Source organism: Ursus maritimus, unplaced genomic scaffold (assembly GCF_017311325.1).
Source record: "Ursus maritimus isolate PB19 unplaced genomic scaffold, ASM1731132v1 scaffold_22, whole genome shotgun sequence".
Lineage (NCBI taxonomy): Eukaryota > Metazoa > Chordata > Mammalia > Carnivora > Ursidae > Ursus > Ursus maritimus.
In genome coordinates, this window is record NW_024424675.1 from 20,082,926 (window position 1) to 20,099,526 (window position 16,601).

Sequence of the window (16,601 nt, forward strand, 5' to 3'; positions counted from 1 at the left end):
CTAAAGGGGAGAGGTAGCTCTTCCATATGGTGACAGGACAGTCTGTGGTTAGAAAAGGCCAGCCTCAAACAAGGTCATGCCCAGAGAGGTCTGGGCAAAAGGGGACCATATGGACTTCTGGTTACAGCAACCAGACCGAAGCCCAGTGTGCCAGGGGAACTCACGGGGGGCACTTGTGAAGGGGCTTGGAGCTCCCTTAGGGAAAAGAGCAGTGCAGATTACTAGTGAAAACAAATGATGAGCCTGTAAGGATTTGGCAAAAACAAACAGGCCACACGAAGGCAACGCACAGAGCTGCCGGTTACCGAGCTCTCACGGGGTGCGTGGAGTTGAACTGGGTATTTCCTATTTCTTGTGCATTTGGTCTTTGCACCAGCAGACAGCGAACGTCAGTGTTAAACGAGCGTCATTTAGCAGACAGGAAATGGGGACCCAGAGAAGTCAGGAGACTTGCCCAAACTGCCCTGGCTGGGCAGTGGGAGAGCTGCAATTTAAACCTAGATTTATCAACATCCCAGGTTCCAAGCGCAGTCTCTTAGGGACACCCATGATGGCCGTATCAGCCGCTGCCCTGTCTCCCTTCGCGTACTCACTCGCGTGCTTCTGCCAGTCTCGCACCTTCTGAAGGCTGGCCCTGTCGGGTGTCACATCTCCCCCCACCCCCAGGGAGCTGACAGTTCTCTCCTCACCGTGACCTACTCATCTGCCATAAAAAAACAGCCTTGTACACCACCACCCGCCTCCACTTATTTTCCCAAGGTGAAGGTCACCCTCCTTAGGCTGATATTCAAGGCTCTGGGCAACTTAGCGCTATTTCTCTCTCCCACTTCACCTCTGTGTAAGCCAACCCGAAGATCTGCTCTTGACACAAATTCTCAATGTTCTCACGCTGCGTCCCTTGCTTACAACACCCTTGCCTGCCCTCCTTTCTTCAAGGTCTATCTTAAGGCACAGGTCCTACTTGTTGCCATTACTGACTTCTTCAACCAAAACCCAACGTTTTCCCTCCACTGAGCTCCTGGGAGCACCGAGCATGGTACCACTACAGACGTGAGCATGGCACCTACCCTCAGAAGCCGATGGCAGAGAGCCCCGGAGCTGGCCCAAGCTGGCCCCGTGGCCGGTGGGCACATCACTTACTGTCTTCGGAGTGGGAAGGACATCCTACCCAGGACCCACGGACGTGACAAGATAAGAAACGGGGAGAGTATGAAGTCCGGCACGTGGCATGTGCTCAGTCAGTCAGAAGCTAACTGAGAGACAGGAAGTGCCCCCCACCCCCTGCCCTCAGGCCTCAGGATGATGAAGACTCCAGGCTGCCCCAGGCCTGTTCTACACAGAAGCCACACGACGGTAAGCCGGCCAGCGAAATGCAGAAGCTCCCAGTCACCACTCATCAATGAGTATAAAACGCGGACCTACTCCCCGGGGAAGGAGACGGGAGGACCAGCTTCTACCCCACACGTAGTTCAAACCGAGGTGTCTGAGGACGGCTGAAGGACTGACTGGGAAGCCCCCTTCCACTAGCCTGATGTCAAGTTCAGGCCGTGGGGTCGCCCCTCAGCTCTTGCACTTGAAGTCCCTGAAGGCAACTGAACACCGAGCTCCCTGCACCTCTCCCCCTGCTCTCCTCTCCTTAACCCAAAATAGAAAGTACTTCCCAATTCACAAATTAAAGTGGCCTTCAAAGTCGATTTTACAGCCAGCAATCACGGTCCCGGTATTATATAACCATGCAAAAAAAACCCGGAGCGCGAGATGCGGCGCTAGAAAGCCGCTCTTCGGCAGAACTGCCAGCCTGCCCATGTGACAGGACGCTGCCCAGGTTTTCAGCTCGGAAAAGTAAACACAAAAACAACAAAACGCTATGTTCTTGGGACATAATTATAGCAGAGTGCATATGCAAATACGGACAGAGAAGAGCCAGACACATCAGTCACCTAATGAGACGCTGATTACAAAGGAAAGAACAAAACACAGCAAGGCACAGCCAGCGGGTGAAGGCTGTGAAGGCAGCCCTGGGTCTAAGGGGGGCACGCGGGGCTCACGAAGGTGTCATAGGCTTAGTCCCAAATTTGGGATCCAGCGGCACCCCAAGAAGACCCAGATAATCACTTACCAAATCCCCGTCTAGAGGAGAGAGGATGGGCTGATGGCCATACATCTGTGTACAAAACACATCTGTGTAGTGGCCACCCCCACAAAGCCCTTCTCCTGCAGTGTTCACGGTCTTCTAAATGGCTCTGCCCCCCGGCCCAGTGATTCGTGGAGCCACCCTTCTTCCTTCATCTCCCTCATTCCATCCATCTGCAAGCCTCCAGTGATGTCTAAATGCACCTTCAATTCACTCTGCCCTGTCCTGTGTACCACTTGCCCTAACCCGGGGAACTCGACTTCCTAGCTGGGCCCCCAGGTCCATGCTGACCCCCTCCAATCCCAGCCACCGAGCCCCAGTGCTCCTGTAAACATGGAACCTGATGGGGGAAGCTGATCCGTGACTTACCACCACCCCCGACGCCGGGCACGTCCGGCTCCTGTCTCCTCCCAGCCTCTCCCACCTTGCCCCTACCAGTTCACCACCCCACTGCCTCGAAGATGCCTCATTCTTCAGGTCTCAGGTTCAATGGTACCTCCTCCTCTGGCCTTGGGGAGGGTTCCCTATTTTGTGCTGTTTCCTCCATCCATACAGGCATGACATTTACCTGTAGCTTTCCCTTAGGACCGGTCTCTCAAACTGAGGTCTAAGGGCCCGGAGGGTGGGGACCAGGTCTGAGCTGTCCCCGACATACCGGAAGTACCTACCAGTGTCTGCACCATACACAGGCTACAAAAAAACTAACGGGCCCCTCTGAGGTGTGTGTTTTCTTTACTGATCGGGGTGGGTGACTACTTCGAGCTGTCACCACTGTGGCCAAGAACTAGTATGAAAAGACAACAGAAGCCAAGAGCTATGGGGAGCCTACTGCACGCCTAGCATCCCCCAGCTAGCTTTACATCCTTTTTCCATTGCATCCACATGAAAATCCTATGGGGTGAATGTTATTAGCAACCCATTTTATAAAGGAGGGCTCCGAGGCTCAGAGAGATGCTAAGGTTTAGCTGGACTGAGGTCAGGGATTACCTTCGTCTCCATGGCCCAAGCTGGGCACAGGGCAGGTGCTCAATACGGGTTGGGGGAATGAGCAAGTGACGACTTCTAGCCAGGATTCAAAGCCTTATCTAGGACTCCACTTAAGAGACCTAAGCCGGACCCGCACATCTTGTTGCTTCCCCATTCCCTACGCCCAGCTGCCTCTCAAGTCCCCCTTCCTTGAAGCGTGATCTCCCGTCCTACCACAAAGCCCTCACAGGGCCCCGTCCTCCCCTGAGGGATCATCCCAAGATGCTCACTGTTATTACTGGCTCACACGTCTACTCTCCCGGGGCCAGGGAAGCCCGTGGAGAAATTCAATTATTTTCTTTCTCCTCCCAGGAGCAGGTGGCTGTAGGCCCTCACCTCGTCCTAAGGACACATGCACCGAGGCAGAAACCAAGCAAGGATCAGGAGTCCCGACTCCCAGAAACTCACCCACGGTGGAACCCACGAACATGACCAGGCTGATGGAGCAGGGAGAGAGGGGCTGAGAGTGGTCCTTTAGGTGTCCTGGTTTTCTGGACAAGGAAACCACAGCCCACAGAGAAGTGACTTGCCCGAAGTCCCAATGCTAGGTAATTATGGAAGGCAGACACAGATCAGGACCTGGCAGGCCGCTCTTCCTAGCTCCTATGCCTACACCTAAGCTTTCTGAGCGTAAAAGGCTAAGAGGTAAGGTATGTGGCTGTGTGTTTAACAGACGGTAACGTGGCAGATTGTGCCTTTACCTTCTTTTGCCAGGGCAGCCCTCAACCCTGAGCGGGCATCAGCGTCGCCCAGATGCCGTGCTCAATGCCCCTCCTGGTTTTCGACTCCGCAGGACTAAAGTGGGGCCAGAAATACGCATTCTGACAAGTTCCCAGGTGATGCTGCCTATCTGGGGACCACACTCTGAGAAGGTCTGTCACTGCCCACTGTGTGTGTGTGTGTGTGTGTGTGTGTGTGTGTGCGCGCGCGCGCGCTGGGGGATGGGAGCTAGTGAGGAAGAGCAGGGAGGAGTGTGGCAACGGCTTGTCAACATCTTCAAGTTCACAGGACAGGCTCTTGATCTGTTAAGTAGGAAACTTCTTACTTGTGACTTCCTCCGCTCCTCCCACCGATAGAAAGGAAGCAATCTTTTGAACTCTGGTTCAACTTGACCCAGGCCACATAATCTGGCTGCAGATGCTGACAACTCACATCTGGGTCTGCCTACAGCACCACGAACTTATGTCCGACTCAGGGGCACTCTATGAGTAGGTGGGAAACCCGAGTTCCCGAAAAGCTGTCCCGCGGCAATTGGACTTCCGAAACACTGCTCTCCACACCTGTTTAGTGCCTCTGCCCTGAGCATCTGAGGGCAGGGAAGGGAGGGCGATCTCTGGATCACATCAGCGGTGACATCTGGATTTCAGTTTAGGCAATTGGCCTAAACTCCCAAAGAACTTTTTCTAGAAGGTTAAGAGTCACTGTGTTGTTTGTCTGGGGTGTGGTATACTCACACTCATTTCTGCTGCCCCATGCAAACTGAGGGTTCCTTCCAAACATCCATCAAATCCAAGGATGCAATCTGGTTACTAACAACAAATGAGTCTTTACTTGTGACTTCCAGTTCTCCTTATGTCTGTACAAGGCTGGGCTGGGCCGGTAAGGCCCATGCACTCTGCCAAGATCTGACTGCACTGTACTTCCAGCCCATGCCTCAGACGTGCCCCAGACCGGAGCCTTCTGGAAGGAAGGACATGTCTTAGACATGTCTGAAAAGAGCAGAAAGGCAAAAAACAAAAGGGTGCTGTCCATGACATGTAAGGGTTTCCTTCTTCCAAATGGATGGAAGTAAATGCAGACTGAGTCAACTGGCTCGCACCGTGTCTGTGACTATCCCACTGGGACAGCTGGCCAACACTGAAATCCAACACCATGTACCCAAGTCGACCTGCCGTCCATCACTGCTATGGTACCAGGCCCCGGAATGATGAAGAGCCAAGGTTCCCCTCCGCGAGATTACTGCCCAGGCCTCATCCCCAGCTTTTTGCAGGCTGGAAAAACAGAAGCATTTTCATCTTCCTCACCCGGCCCTGTGGTGTGCCTGGGTGGCTCTAATCCATTCCCCCCCCCCCAAGTCCCTAGATATCATTTTCTTTTACAAAGAAACAAAACATAGAAATCTGACCTGCGTATGATGCAGGCTGAGTTATGGCTTTCCCCCGGCACCTCTAACTGAAAGTGAAATTCCTTTAGAGTTGGGAAATTCATTGCAGTATTTTACGGTATTGATTTATTTTAAACTTGGCTGGCAGTTTTAAGGCCTGCCATCCTTCTGAATCCTAGAGAAGCTGGAGGAGGTCTCCATTTCCTTTGATTCTGTAATACCACAGAGGACTCACTAGTGGCAATGAAAGGAGGGGCTGGGAGCTTGTATGCCGCTGCCCTAGTTTATCAAGATGGAACCCCAGGCTTTCTCCCCAGGTCCTGGGTCGAGAAGGCATCTCTGGTGGGGATTTCACGACTAGAACAGTACCCTCTCCCCTGGCCAGCTGGGTCCTGTACCCAACAAAACCTCAGGGCGCTCAAGGCGAGCCCTGAGCTGTGTTCTGCTCACTTATCACCTGGTTTACAAGTGCCTCTAAACCGACCTTCAAGGACGAGCCCAAGGTGCTGCCTCCTCCAAGAAGCCTTCCCTCCGCTCCCTGCAGGCTTCCTGTCTCTCTCCTGAGCCACAGCTTTACCACAACTGAGTATCCATGTCGTCTCCCCATTGCTACACGGTGAACTCCTAGAGGCCAACACGGGGGTCTACGCTGTCAACACCACGGCCAGGCCAGTGCCTGCCATGTATCAGGAGGGCTCTTGCTCACCAAATGCGACTTGGCCCCAGCATCTTTCAACACAGGGCTGTGGGTGGCCACATCAGGGGTGGGCACCAATGACGAACCCCCCTGCTTTCGTCATGATTTCATAAACGAACTGGGAGACTTGTCAGGGAGAAACCCAGCCACTGGGGCTATTTTGCTTTGGTTCTCAGCCTCAAATGCCCAGGCTACGTTCACTTGGAAGGGGCTTCTGCCAGGATCCCTGGCAGAGGGAAGAGACACAGCAGGCTGCCTCCGGGTCCCATCAGAGCCCCTTCCTCAGCCTGGGGCCACAGACTGCTCTGTCGGCACCCCATCTGTGCCTGCGCTTTCCTGGCCACCGTCACACGTTGCCGGCTTCTGGTCTCCTGCCTTCCAACCTTCGGGTGTTTTTGACTTCTGCCTGCTGTGGCCCACGCCCCCTGGTTATGTGGGTGCCTCACCTGCCCACGTGTGAGGCTGTATCAGGGTGACCCAAGGGGAATCCGCATACAGGTGACCTCACCTGGAGGTGTGGACGGTGGCCCCCCTCCAGCATGCCTGTGCTCAGGTCAGCCGTCCGACCCGGAGACGCCCACGGGCAGCACCATACACGAATAGCTAAGGGGCCACCTGTGCGGTGCTGGGGGGGGGGGGTCCACCATCCGCCTGAAAATATAAACCCATCCAAAGCTGCTTTTAAAGAGGCTGCAGGAAGCAAAGGGAACAGTGACATTTCCGGTCAGATACCTTGTTTTGAATCCTGGCTCTCAAACTTAGTAAAGGGACCCTCCGCTGCCTCACGTGCGGCCAGCAGGCCACGATGCAGGTGCTTTGTGTAATTACACCTGTGGGCTCTGCTATTAGAAAGTGTGGGAAGTATTTCATCCAGAGCTGAAGAGAAAGGACAAGGCCTCTGCTCGGCACAAGTCAGGGGCCCCTCAAAGCAGGTTTTTATACCCAGGAGCTGTTATTGTTGGTAGGAGTGTCTGTGTCCCGGGGGGAAGAGGAAATGGGACTTGGAAGGACCCCAACCATCAGGCAGCTTTGCTTACAGCTGGACGATTACAAAAGCGATTTTGCTTTGCCCAGAGGGCCGGCGTCTGGGCTAGGAGGAGCCCAGGATGCCAGGGAGGAGGAGAATGTGAGCAAAAACAGCCCTGGGGCAGGCCTGTCCCCTCCCGGGTGCTTTGATGTCCTGCAGAGCTTCAAGGGACAGACTATCCCTGGGGGCCACCAGCCCCATTACATAACCGACAGCTCAGCTTCCTCCCCTGGATACTGCTGGAGCTGTCAGGGGATGGCAACAGCAAGGGTGAAAGCTGGACCCTGCGGAGCCGCCTAGCCTTACAAATGCCAGCCTTCTTGACCTGGGGGAACCCCGAGAAAACACGAGGAGACAGACCAGGCCCCACAGTCTCCCGGGACTCCACCGGTACCTCGGGCCTCCAGGTCCTCAGAGGGAGGGCAGAGCTTTCATTTCCCAAGGGGGAGAGAAGCAAACCTTTGAACCCTCACGCACAAGCCCTCTGCTCTTAGCCCTGTGCAGTGCTAGCGGCAGGGCAGAAGGTGGGGCTGAGACGTCCATTTTATAGACAAGAACTCAAAAGAGGCTCAGAGACTGCAGATCTGCTCGGGTCTAAGGACTGGTCATCACCGGCTAAAAACATTCCCCTCCCAACGATCTCTCAACTTGAAATAAAACCCCTATTCTGCAGGGCTCTAATCGGGGTGCCTCCTTCTACCCTCTTTGGAAAGTTCAAGGCTCCACCAGAGACTAAGTGGGATGAGCCTCTGGGATGTAGGAATCAAACCAACTCTGGGCCCTTTGGCGGTTAAGGCTTCACGGAGGTGTCCTTGCTCCTCCCTCCCACTGGGCTACCTAGCTGTTCAGCAGCACGCTGCATTTTGGGGTACAAGGGACTCCCTCCCAACTAGAAGGCCACTGACTGCCACACGCCTTCTGCCCACATTACTCATTTCAGACTCCACTCGGTGCGCAACTGTTTGTTGAATTCAGTTAAAAAGACACGGGATTTCTACAGATGTTTCAATGAGGCGTTACCTCGTATCGGTGGACACCAGGGACTCAGACCTGGGTTCAAATCTAGCCTCTGCTCCTTATTAGCTGTGACCTTCGGGAAGTTGAAATAATGGTCAAAAGGCACTTGGCCCCAGGGAGGACCAGTGATGATCAACATCTTCCGCCATCTTCAGCACTGTCACTCTCCCTCAAAACCTAACCCTTCAGCCTCCCCCCAACATACAAGGCGAGGCTCCAGGTGTGGGGGGGGTCTCCCGCCCCAGCTCAGTTTCGTGTGGCCACCTCCCACAGGGTCCGGAGTGAAGGACATGTCTTATGTGCTCCTGGATTTGTTCACATCTGTCCTCACGGCTGGGCAAGGAAGTCACACTCAACGGAGAGGGGACCTGAATACCCACCTATTTGTCCCAGGTTCCCAGCCTCTCACCAAAAACCCGTTTTTAATTTACCCTCCGGGGACTGTTTTGAAAACTTTGCTGTTTAAAATGAACCACATTAAGAATTTCTTTTCCATTTTTTTGTTTCCAGTATCACTCTTGATTAACTAGACACCTACAGTGTGACACAACTGAGGCAGAACTCTGCCGAAGATAAAGAAGTGATCTGAATTGGTTTCTACAGCTTCAGTGTGAGCCACTGTGCTGCTGTCTGTTAGATGAGCTGGTTTCTGAATCCCCAGAAGACCATCAGGGGCCCAGCTAGTGGGCTGGGGACCTCCACCTCAAATCTCGTAAAACAAGACGAATCTGAAGCCCAGGTCAAGGGGTCAACTCAGGTCCTTCAGCATGTGAGCCCAGAGCCACACGTTTGGGCCTCACACCAAGGATAAAGATATCCTATATTACTTCAACAATAAATTAGGCTGGATTTGTTTCTCTGATATTAGGCAGCTATCAAGATCACATATGGAACGAAGAATATTTTCTACGACCTTCCAGGCCACACCAACAACCGATTTCCTTCAGCAGGCCTGAGCTGCCCGCTCCAAATAAACGTCACTCAAGGGCCCTGACTTCTGAAGGCCCTGGTAACCAAGGCTCGTCTGTGAGACAGCAAACTTGGCCATGAATGCGCACTCCCTCATCTCACAGCACCCTCCCTGGTAACGTGGGCGGTGGCACCTAGAACAGCAGTGTAGCTTACCCACTTTGGGTAAGGTCTGTGCCTGGCTGGGAGGAAACGTTAGGAATTATTAAACATCTTTAAAAAATGACAAATAAGGGAGAGATAGAATCCACCACTGAGTAATCTTTAAAAATAGATAAGTTTTCTGGAACAAGCAATCGGCCAGAGTTGCCTCGAGTCCAGCTTTGTTTAAAAAAAAAAAAAAAAAAAAAAGGCTATTTGGTAATTCTCTGAGGCAAGGCTAACAGTACTTTCACCTCAAGCCAAAGTATGTATCTAAAATTGAGCATTTCATTTAGGTAGGTTATACAGGGCACTTTCACAACCTCCTGGGATTCCAACCACCTCAATAAGATAAGTATGACCTACCTCCATTTAATGGATGATAAAACCCAGAGACGTAAGATAACTTGCCTGAGGTCACAGAGCCCATAAGCTGCCAAAATGCAACCACTCAGTCCTGGAGAGTCCACGAGGCAACTCTCCTTTCAGAGGAATCCCGTGTTTCCCACCCAACGTTGCAGAAAACGAAAACCAGTGAGCCCTGATTTGAACAGTACTCTGAAATCTACAATCCCAGGTTGCTGAGGCCTTCCTTCATCATGCCATGCTGGGGACAAGACAACAGGTCTGATGGGAAAGTTGACAAGGAATAAGGACACCCAAGTTCTGTCCCTTCATTTGGGACCTTGAATAACTCCTTTCTAGGTCTCCAGCTGCCCCCTACTTCTCAGCAGCTCCCCTTCACAGAAAATTCCTCAGCAAGAGTCATCTATACCACTGGTTCTCAGAAGTGTGGTCTGGAGTGTGGGGCTCCATGAAGCCAGCCCTGTTCGTAGTAACACTAAGACAGGTTTGGCTTTTCCACACCCTCTCTTGAGTGTACAGTGGATTTTCCAGAGGTTACATGTTGAGTGACAAGGCACCAAGTTAAAATCAGAAGCAAACAGGAGAACCCAGCTGACTATTAAGGCAGATAGTAAAAAGATCTGCAAGAATATAAAACAATGCCACTCGACTCACTAAATTTTTGTTTGAAAATATTTTTCATAAATTATGATACTGTTAATCATATTCATTTGAAAAGAACATTTAAAACATTTCTCAGCTTTAATTTTTAATACTACCAGGATCCATAGACATAACCCAAAACAAAAGCTTTTCAGAGTCCTCGATTTTGCAAGTATAACTGGGCTTTTAAACCAAAAACCTGGAGAATCACTGGTCAATTCTGTCTCCAGTTTTCTTCCTTTCATTCCCTCTCAAACCTGCTCTTGCTGTGAGGGGTTCCCTTTATTATGTGCCACCAAAATTGCTCATGAGCACCAATGACTTCCCAATCGCTAAAGCCAAAGGTCAATCCTCAGTCCCCATCTTCCTCAACCCACCGGCACATGGGCCACAGCCAATTACTTTCTCCTCCTCACATCCTTCACCTGCTTCCAGGACATCATATCCCTGGCCTATCTCGCTGGCTCCTTTCCTTCTCCCTGACCTCACGGTGGGATGGCCCAGAGTGCAGTCATTCTTTGAAATCTTTATGTCTACTCTGGTACCTTGGCCATCTCTGAATTTCTATCTGTAGACCAGATCTCTCCCCTGAACTCCAGACTCATCCAACCACCCACTCCATCTCTGTACTTGGATTCTAAACAGACATTCCAAATTTTCGCATGGCAGCAAAGCCTAACCTTCTCCAGCCCAACCTGTTCCTCTCCATGTCCCTCCCATCTCACTTGGTGGCAACTTGTATCCTTCCAAAGGCTTCCAAGGCCAAAACCTCCAAGTCATCTATGATTCCCTTATCTCATACCCTACATTCAATCCAGCAGGCAATGGTTGGCTGACTTCAAAATTCACCCAAAATCTAATATCACTTCCTGGGCTCCATTGTTCAAAGCCACCATTCTCTCTCACCTGGCTTGCTACAGTAGCCTCCCATCTTATCCCCTTGCTTGTTCCCCTAAAGTTTACTTTTATCACAGCAGTCACAAGGATCCTTTCAAAAAATCAGTTATCCCACAGCTGAACGAACACGCATTCGGTACTTTCCATCTTACCCAGGCACAAAACCCAAAATCCTTACAATGGCCTATAGGCCTACTCTAGTTGACTTCTAGTTAACTTTCTTACTTCTTTCTTTTCTTACTACACTCCCTCCCTGCTCTCTCCCCAGCTTTCAAGCCTTTATACTGGCTGTTCCCTCTGTCTGGGATGCTCTTTTTCCAGAAATCCTCATGACTCACTCTCTCAACTCCTAGCCTTTACTCAAATGTCACTGTCTCAAGAGACCCACCCTGATCTCTTCCATTTAAAAGTACATCTCCACCCTCCACTTCCCAGCGTTCTGATCTCCCTTGTCCTCTCTAAGCCCCCCAGGGCACTGAGCATCTCCAAACATATTACTTATGTTGACTGTCTATCTCCCCACCAGAATGGAAGTATCACAACTGCAAGAATTTCTGTTTCTTTTATCCATTCATGTGTCTTCTGTGACTAAAATAATCCCTGGCAAATAGTTTGTCAATAAATATGTTGAATATATGAAATTAGCTTCTCTACCTATAAAACTTAAGTGGGGGAGCAGAGATAGTCTGGACAATAGCTCTTTCCAACTCCAGCCTCTGATTCCTTAATCAATTAGCCAGATACAGCTCATTGACACTGCAAATGATTTGAAGCTTTTGGCACCATGAGGGTCAGCTCCTGGTTACACAGACCTGGGCCCAAGCCTACAAGTCTAAGGGCCCCGCGGGGACAGGCTAGGCAAGGCTAGGCAAGGCTATGATCAAATAGGCACCAACTGACCAAGTATTATCGTCACTAGCGGTCCGAGCCTGGGACACTCAGCAGAGCTATGTGCCTCATCTTTGCTTATGTCAAGGTCACCTATTTCTCCTACCTGAAGGACTCACCCTTTGAGCTAAAACTTTGCCCTGCAAAACAGCACAATTCCCAACTGCGGCCGTCCAAATGGAGACTTGATCTCAGTTGTGACAACCCCACAATCCCAACCCAAATTCAGGTCTCTCTTCCAATGACAACCTTCATCCTATCCCAAGGCAAACTTGAATTCTAACAGGTTTTTTTTTTGTTTTGTTTTAAGATTTACTTATTGAGAGAGAAAGAGACTGCACATTGTGGGGTGGGGGTGGGGGTGGAAAGGGAGGGGCAGAGGGAATCTCAAGCAGACTCCACACTGAGCAGGGCTCCATCTCATGACCCCGAGATCACAACCTGAGCCGAAACCAAGTGTCAGGCGCTTAACCAACTCGGACACCCACGTGTCCCTGTAAGAGGTTTTTTAAAGGGGAAGGGATGAGATGGAAATGAGAAGTGGTGGCATGAAACACGATGACAACAGGGTCTAGCCAACCCTCTCTGGGCTCTAACACAGCACTGGCCCCAAACCCAGCTGGAGAACACGCCTCCTCAGGGGGCAGCAGGACGAACTGGCCTGGCGTCTACAAAAGTGCTCCGTGTTTGTGGGAAGGAAGAATTAAACCTAGCGACTCCCTCCCGAAGTTCACCGAGAACACTACGGATGTGACCAGGCTCCGCTCAGCACTCACCAACAGCAGCCAGCAACTGAGGGCGATGGAGGGAAAGGGGGGGACTGAGAACCCACCCAGGTGACGGCCGGCTCTGTGCCCAGGGTGACCCTGGGGACTAGCAGCACCCCTCATCACTTCATCCCAAGGCTTCAGCAAATGTAAGAGTAGCTTCCCCGCAGGGGAAGGGGGCGAGGGTCATAAGCAAGATTCGCCATAAGTAAGCTTAGAAGGACAGTGGATAAATGGCTTAACCCCTCACAGGGTGGCGAAGGTGAACTGCCCACCTGGCCTAGACGGGAGTCAATGCTTTCCCTTCCCACAAAGCTAGGCCGCGTTATTTGGAAACCGGTCGAATCTGACCCACACACCAGCCAGCAATGGTACCTACTGCCGTCAGTCTCCCCCAGTGTCTCACTCTCTCCTGCTTCCACATCCGGCTGCCTGTCCTGCCAACCGCCTGCCCTGATGACGACCCAGGCACTCCCCCATCCTCAGCGCTACTCACTTTCAGGTTCGACAGCATCTCACTAGTCGTGGGAGTAAAATCATTGATCCAACTGGTCTCTCAGGCTCCAGTTCAACTCAGCTCGCGTGTACTGAAGGCCTTCACACCGCACGGTTTTGCTCTGGTCCTCACGCAGCTCCCCGATGCCTCCTGAGGTCAATTCCAGGGTCCCTGTTTCACCTTACTTCTGATCTTACTTCTCTTGCTCAGCTCAGACTCTGGTCCAACCAAACGACCAGTGCCCTCCCCAGTACACACTTTCGGATTTTCCGCCTCAGCTCGGCCTCCTCTCGGGGCAGGTCATGGTCTCTCCGATCACTCCAGATCTGCTTTCCTCACTACCCCAGAGCAGTGGAGGCACTCAGCTGTGCCAGGCTCCCTCTGGCTTCAGCTCCTTTGTGGAAGTTAGTCCTTTCACCTGGAAGGCTCCCCCCAATTCCCTACTCCTGCCTCTGAGCCCCATCCCCTAAAAGGCCAGTTTCCCTTAACACCCTTTCTCCTTTGTCGTAAAGCCCCTATGGCAACTACTGATCAAGGTTTCTCTCCCCGACTACTTCAACTAAGCTGCGGAATTCATGAGGATGGGGCCACTGTCTGAATTTGCTTACTGCTGTCACCCGAGCCTAGCACAGCACTTGACAAATGAGAGCCCACAATCAATCCCTTAAATAAGAATTCCCTATCAAGAATAGTCACTCACACATCATTTACACTATCTAAAATGGAGGAAACCCATCAGATTATAAAGTAGAATGGTTACGTTATGGTACATATAATGGAATGTCAATTACTGGAAAGCTTACTTCCAAAGCAGCACATGGGGAGATGCTCAGATGAGTGCTGAAAGAGCGGGAAACAAAACTGTACCTAAATATTGTACGATCTCAGCTGCGCAGAACTGGACATGTGAACAGGAGGGATTCAATTAGGGACAGTGTTCGTTCTCTGAAAAAAAATTGTCTGTACCTCTTTTGCACATTTTCTCCAGTAAGCATTTATTAATTGACGAGAAAAAGTATTTCTAAAACACTTGAGACTCCGCTCAAACGCGACGTCCGCTCACAGAACTTCTCTAGACTTTCCAGCTCTTACTCCACCCCACAGCTCTCCTCCTCAAGACTTGGGCGGGTCCGCTGGTAATGAACACTTGGCTATCTTCAACCCTCCGTCTCCCCCCCCCCCCCCCCCCCCCAGCTCCATGGGGCCCATTGTGGGGCCTGAGATGGAGAATCCAGTCCAGGAAGTGTGCATGCAGAACAGAAAGAGGACACTCACCTAGTTTAAAAACACGCAAGATGCTTTGCCCTGAATTTTAAGCAGCACATGTGACCTGGTCCATTCTGGTTTCAAGTTCAAAGGCATCAGGCCGGTCCTGTGGGTTAGCAGCTAACATATCTTTCAAGAGCTGCTTGATCCCCTCAGACATGGAAGTCCTGCGTTTCTGGGGGATGTGCAACTCCATCTTTGGGTTTTCTAGCAGCGCCTCACCAACAGGGACGATTTCGGTCCCCTGTTTGATATAGGTCCCCAGGAGCTCCTTCTTGGTCTCAGAGTCAATAAAAGTGATTCTTTCTATCATTGCCCAGATGATAATGCCCAGGGCGAAGATGTCGGCCTTGGCTGTGTAGTGTCCCTCCCAGACCTCGGGGGCCATGTAGAAGTCAGAGCCGCAGGCCGAGGACAGCCAGTACTTATTCACATTCACATTTTTGTTGTCTTGGTGGCCCTCTTTTCCTCGGGGGGCTAACCCAGCACAGACCTTGCTTAGTCCAAAGTCCGCCACCTTGAGGATGGGGGTGCCAGACCGCTCGGTGATGAGGATGTTGTCTGGCTTTAGGTCCCTGTGCACGATGTGGTTTTTGTGCAGGAAGGCAATGGCGCTCGTGAGCTGTAGCATGAAGCTTTTGTTGGTGGCTGGGTCCGGCCTCCGGGACAGGACGTACTGATTCAGGTCTCCACCTTCACAGAACTCCATGACAAACCAGAGATAGCAGGGCTCCTCGGCATAACCCAGGATCCTTTCTCCTAAATCGAAGGAAGACCGGAAAGAGCTTGAGTGCCACGGACACATCCACACCACTCTCAGACCACACGCACGCAGCACAGCGGGCTGACCACGGACAGTGGCGACGAGGCTCCCATGGAGCCACCGCTGCGCCAAGCAGGCCCATCTCTACTCACACGGGAGGAATGACAGGCTGCGGACCCTGGGGTCAAGCACCTGGCTTTGGAATTACCCGGTACCTGGCTACGTAACTGGGTGCCTGCTGACCGGTTCAACGAACAACCAGGAGGCAACTGCACTAGGTTCACCTTTCCGAGTCTCGGCTTCTGCTGCCTCACCTGTACGCGGCCACATGTCCTGTACGCGGCACATGTCCTCACTCACAGAATCCCGACACTGGCTCCTGACCTTCAAGCTAATATTTACTATCCCCCCCCCCCCCGGGCAAGGTAGGACGAAAGAGCCCCATCCTACAAGATGCAGAACCTGGGGCTCCCAAAGACTTAAAAGTCCAGGGACTCCAATCCCTGTGACTGGGGAGCCACTGGGTTTCATTCTAGTGCTTCCAGCCTGGCAGCATGGCACCCCCATGGCTCACAGGGCTGCTGATGAGACAAGGTCAAGGGTGCAAGAAGGCCTAAAAAGGTCTGTCAATCCGTACCAGCCAAAGGACCCCTCCTCCCCGTCTCCTAACTTGTAGGACTCCTACTGTTGACGCGCCTAGAACCTGTTGATGCGCCTAGAACGGCACTACGGCTTTGTTTTAGAGGCAGACTCCAAGCAGTGGTTCCTGCTCGCCCAGCACAGGTTAGGTCTGGTAGCAGGCCCCTCTAGAAAGCTTCCTTTCAAGGAGATAAAGGTAAGTATCTAAGACAGCAAGCATCGCAAGTATCTGCATCAGGGTCAACTTTTACTACGAACAGTGAAGGGTGGGAGGAAGTTGCCAGATCTGGGAGTCAGAAGGTGCAGGGCCCGAGTCCCACCTAAAGGACAGGCAGGTGATCAGTGGGCAGAAGCAAGAGAGAATTCTAGGCTGAGAGATGGGCTGGATCACGGAACATGGGAGAGGTGTACACAGGAAGGAAGTCTGATGGGAACAGGAGTCCAAAGTAGACAGAGAAGTTAGAATCAAGTTGTGTTGCCTCGAAACTCCAGCTCTGCCTTTCCAGAAGTCTTTCCTTTTACTGAACCACAGAAACTCCAGGAAAGCTGGTGACTGGCATCTCCAAACAAACCCCAATGTTCTTTATAAAAGCAATTAACGACACACTGAGTCCTTCTGTGGAAGTTACTGGAGGACTATAGCTGCCCCCAAAGTCTAAACAGGCAGACGTCTTATACTGCTGATGAAAAGGCGGGGCCTGCCATGGGTGGTCATATGGATCATTCATAATTGGGGGTGAAGACCAGGCCTCTGACCCCTAG

At 51.8% G+C, this 16,601-nt stretch overlaps 1 protein-coding gene across 1 annotated transcript in view; it reads right to left on the minus strand.

The window, feature by feature from the left end:
- STK35 (serine/threonine kinase 35) overlaps positions 1-16,601 on the minus strand; it is a 43,242-nt gene that overhangs the window by 13,580 nt on the left and 13,061 nt on the right. Inside the window, exon 3 of the mRNA XM_040638083.1 lies at positions 14,447-15,196. Coding sequence (XP_040494017.1) covers positions 14,484-15,196 — 713 coding nt within the window. The 3' untranslated portion in view covers positions 14,447-14,483. The remainder of the gene's footprint in view (positions 1-14,446; positions 15,197-16,601) is intronic.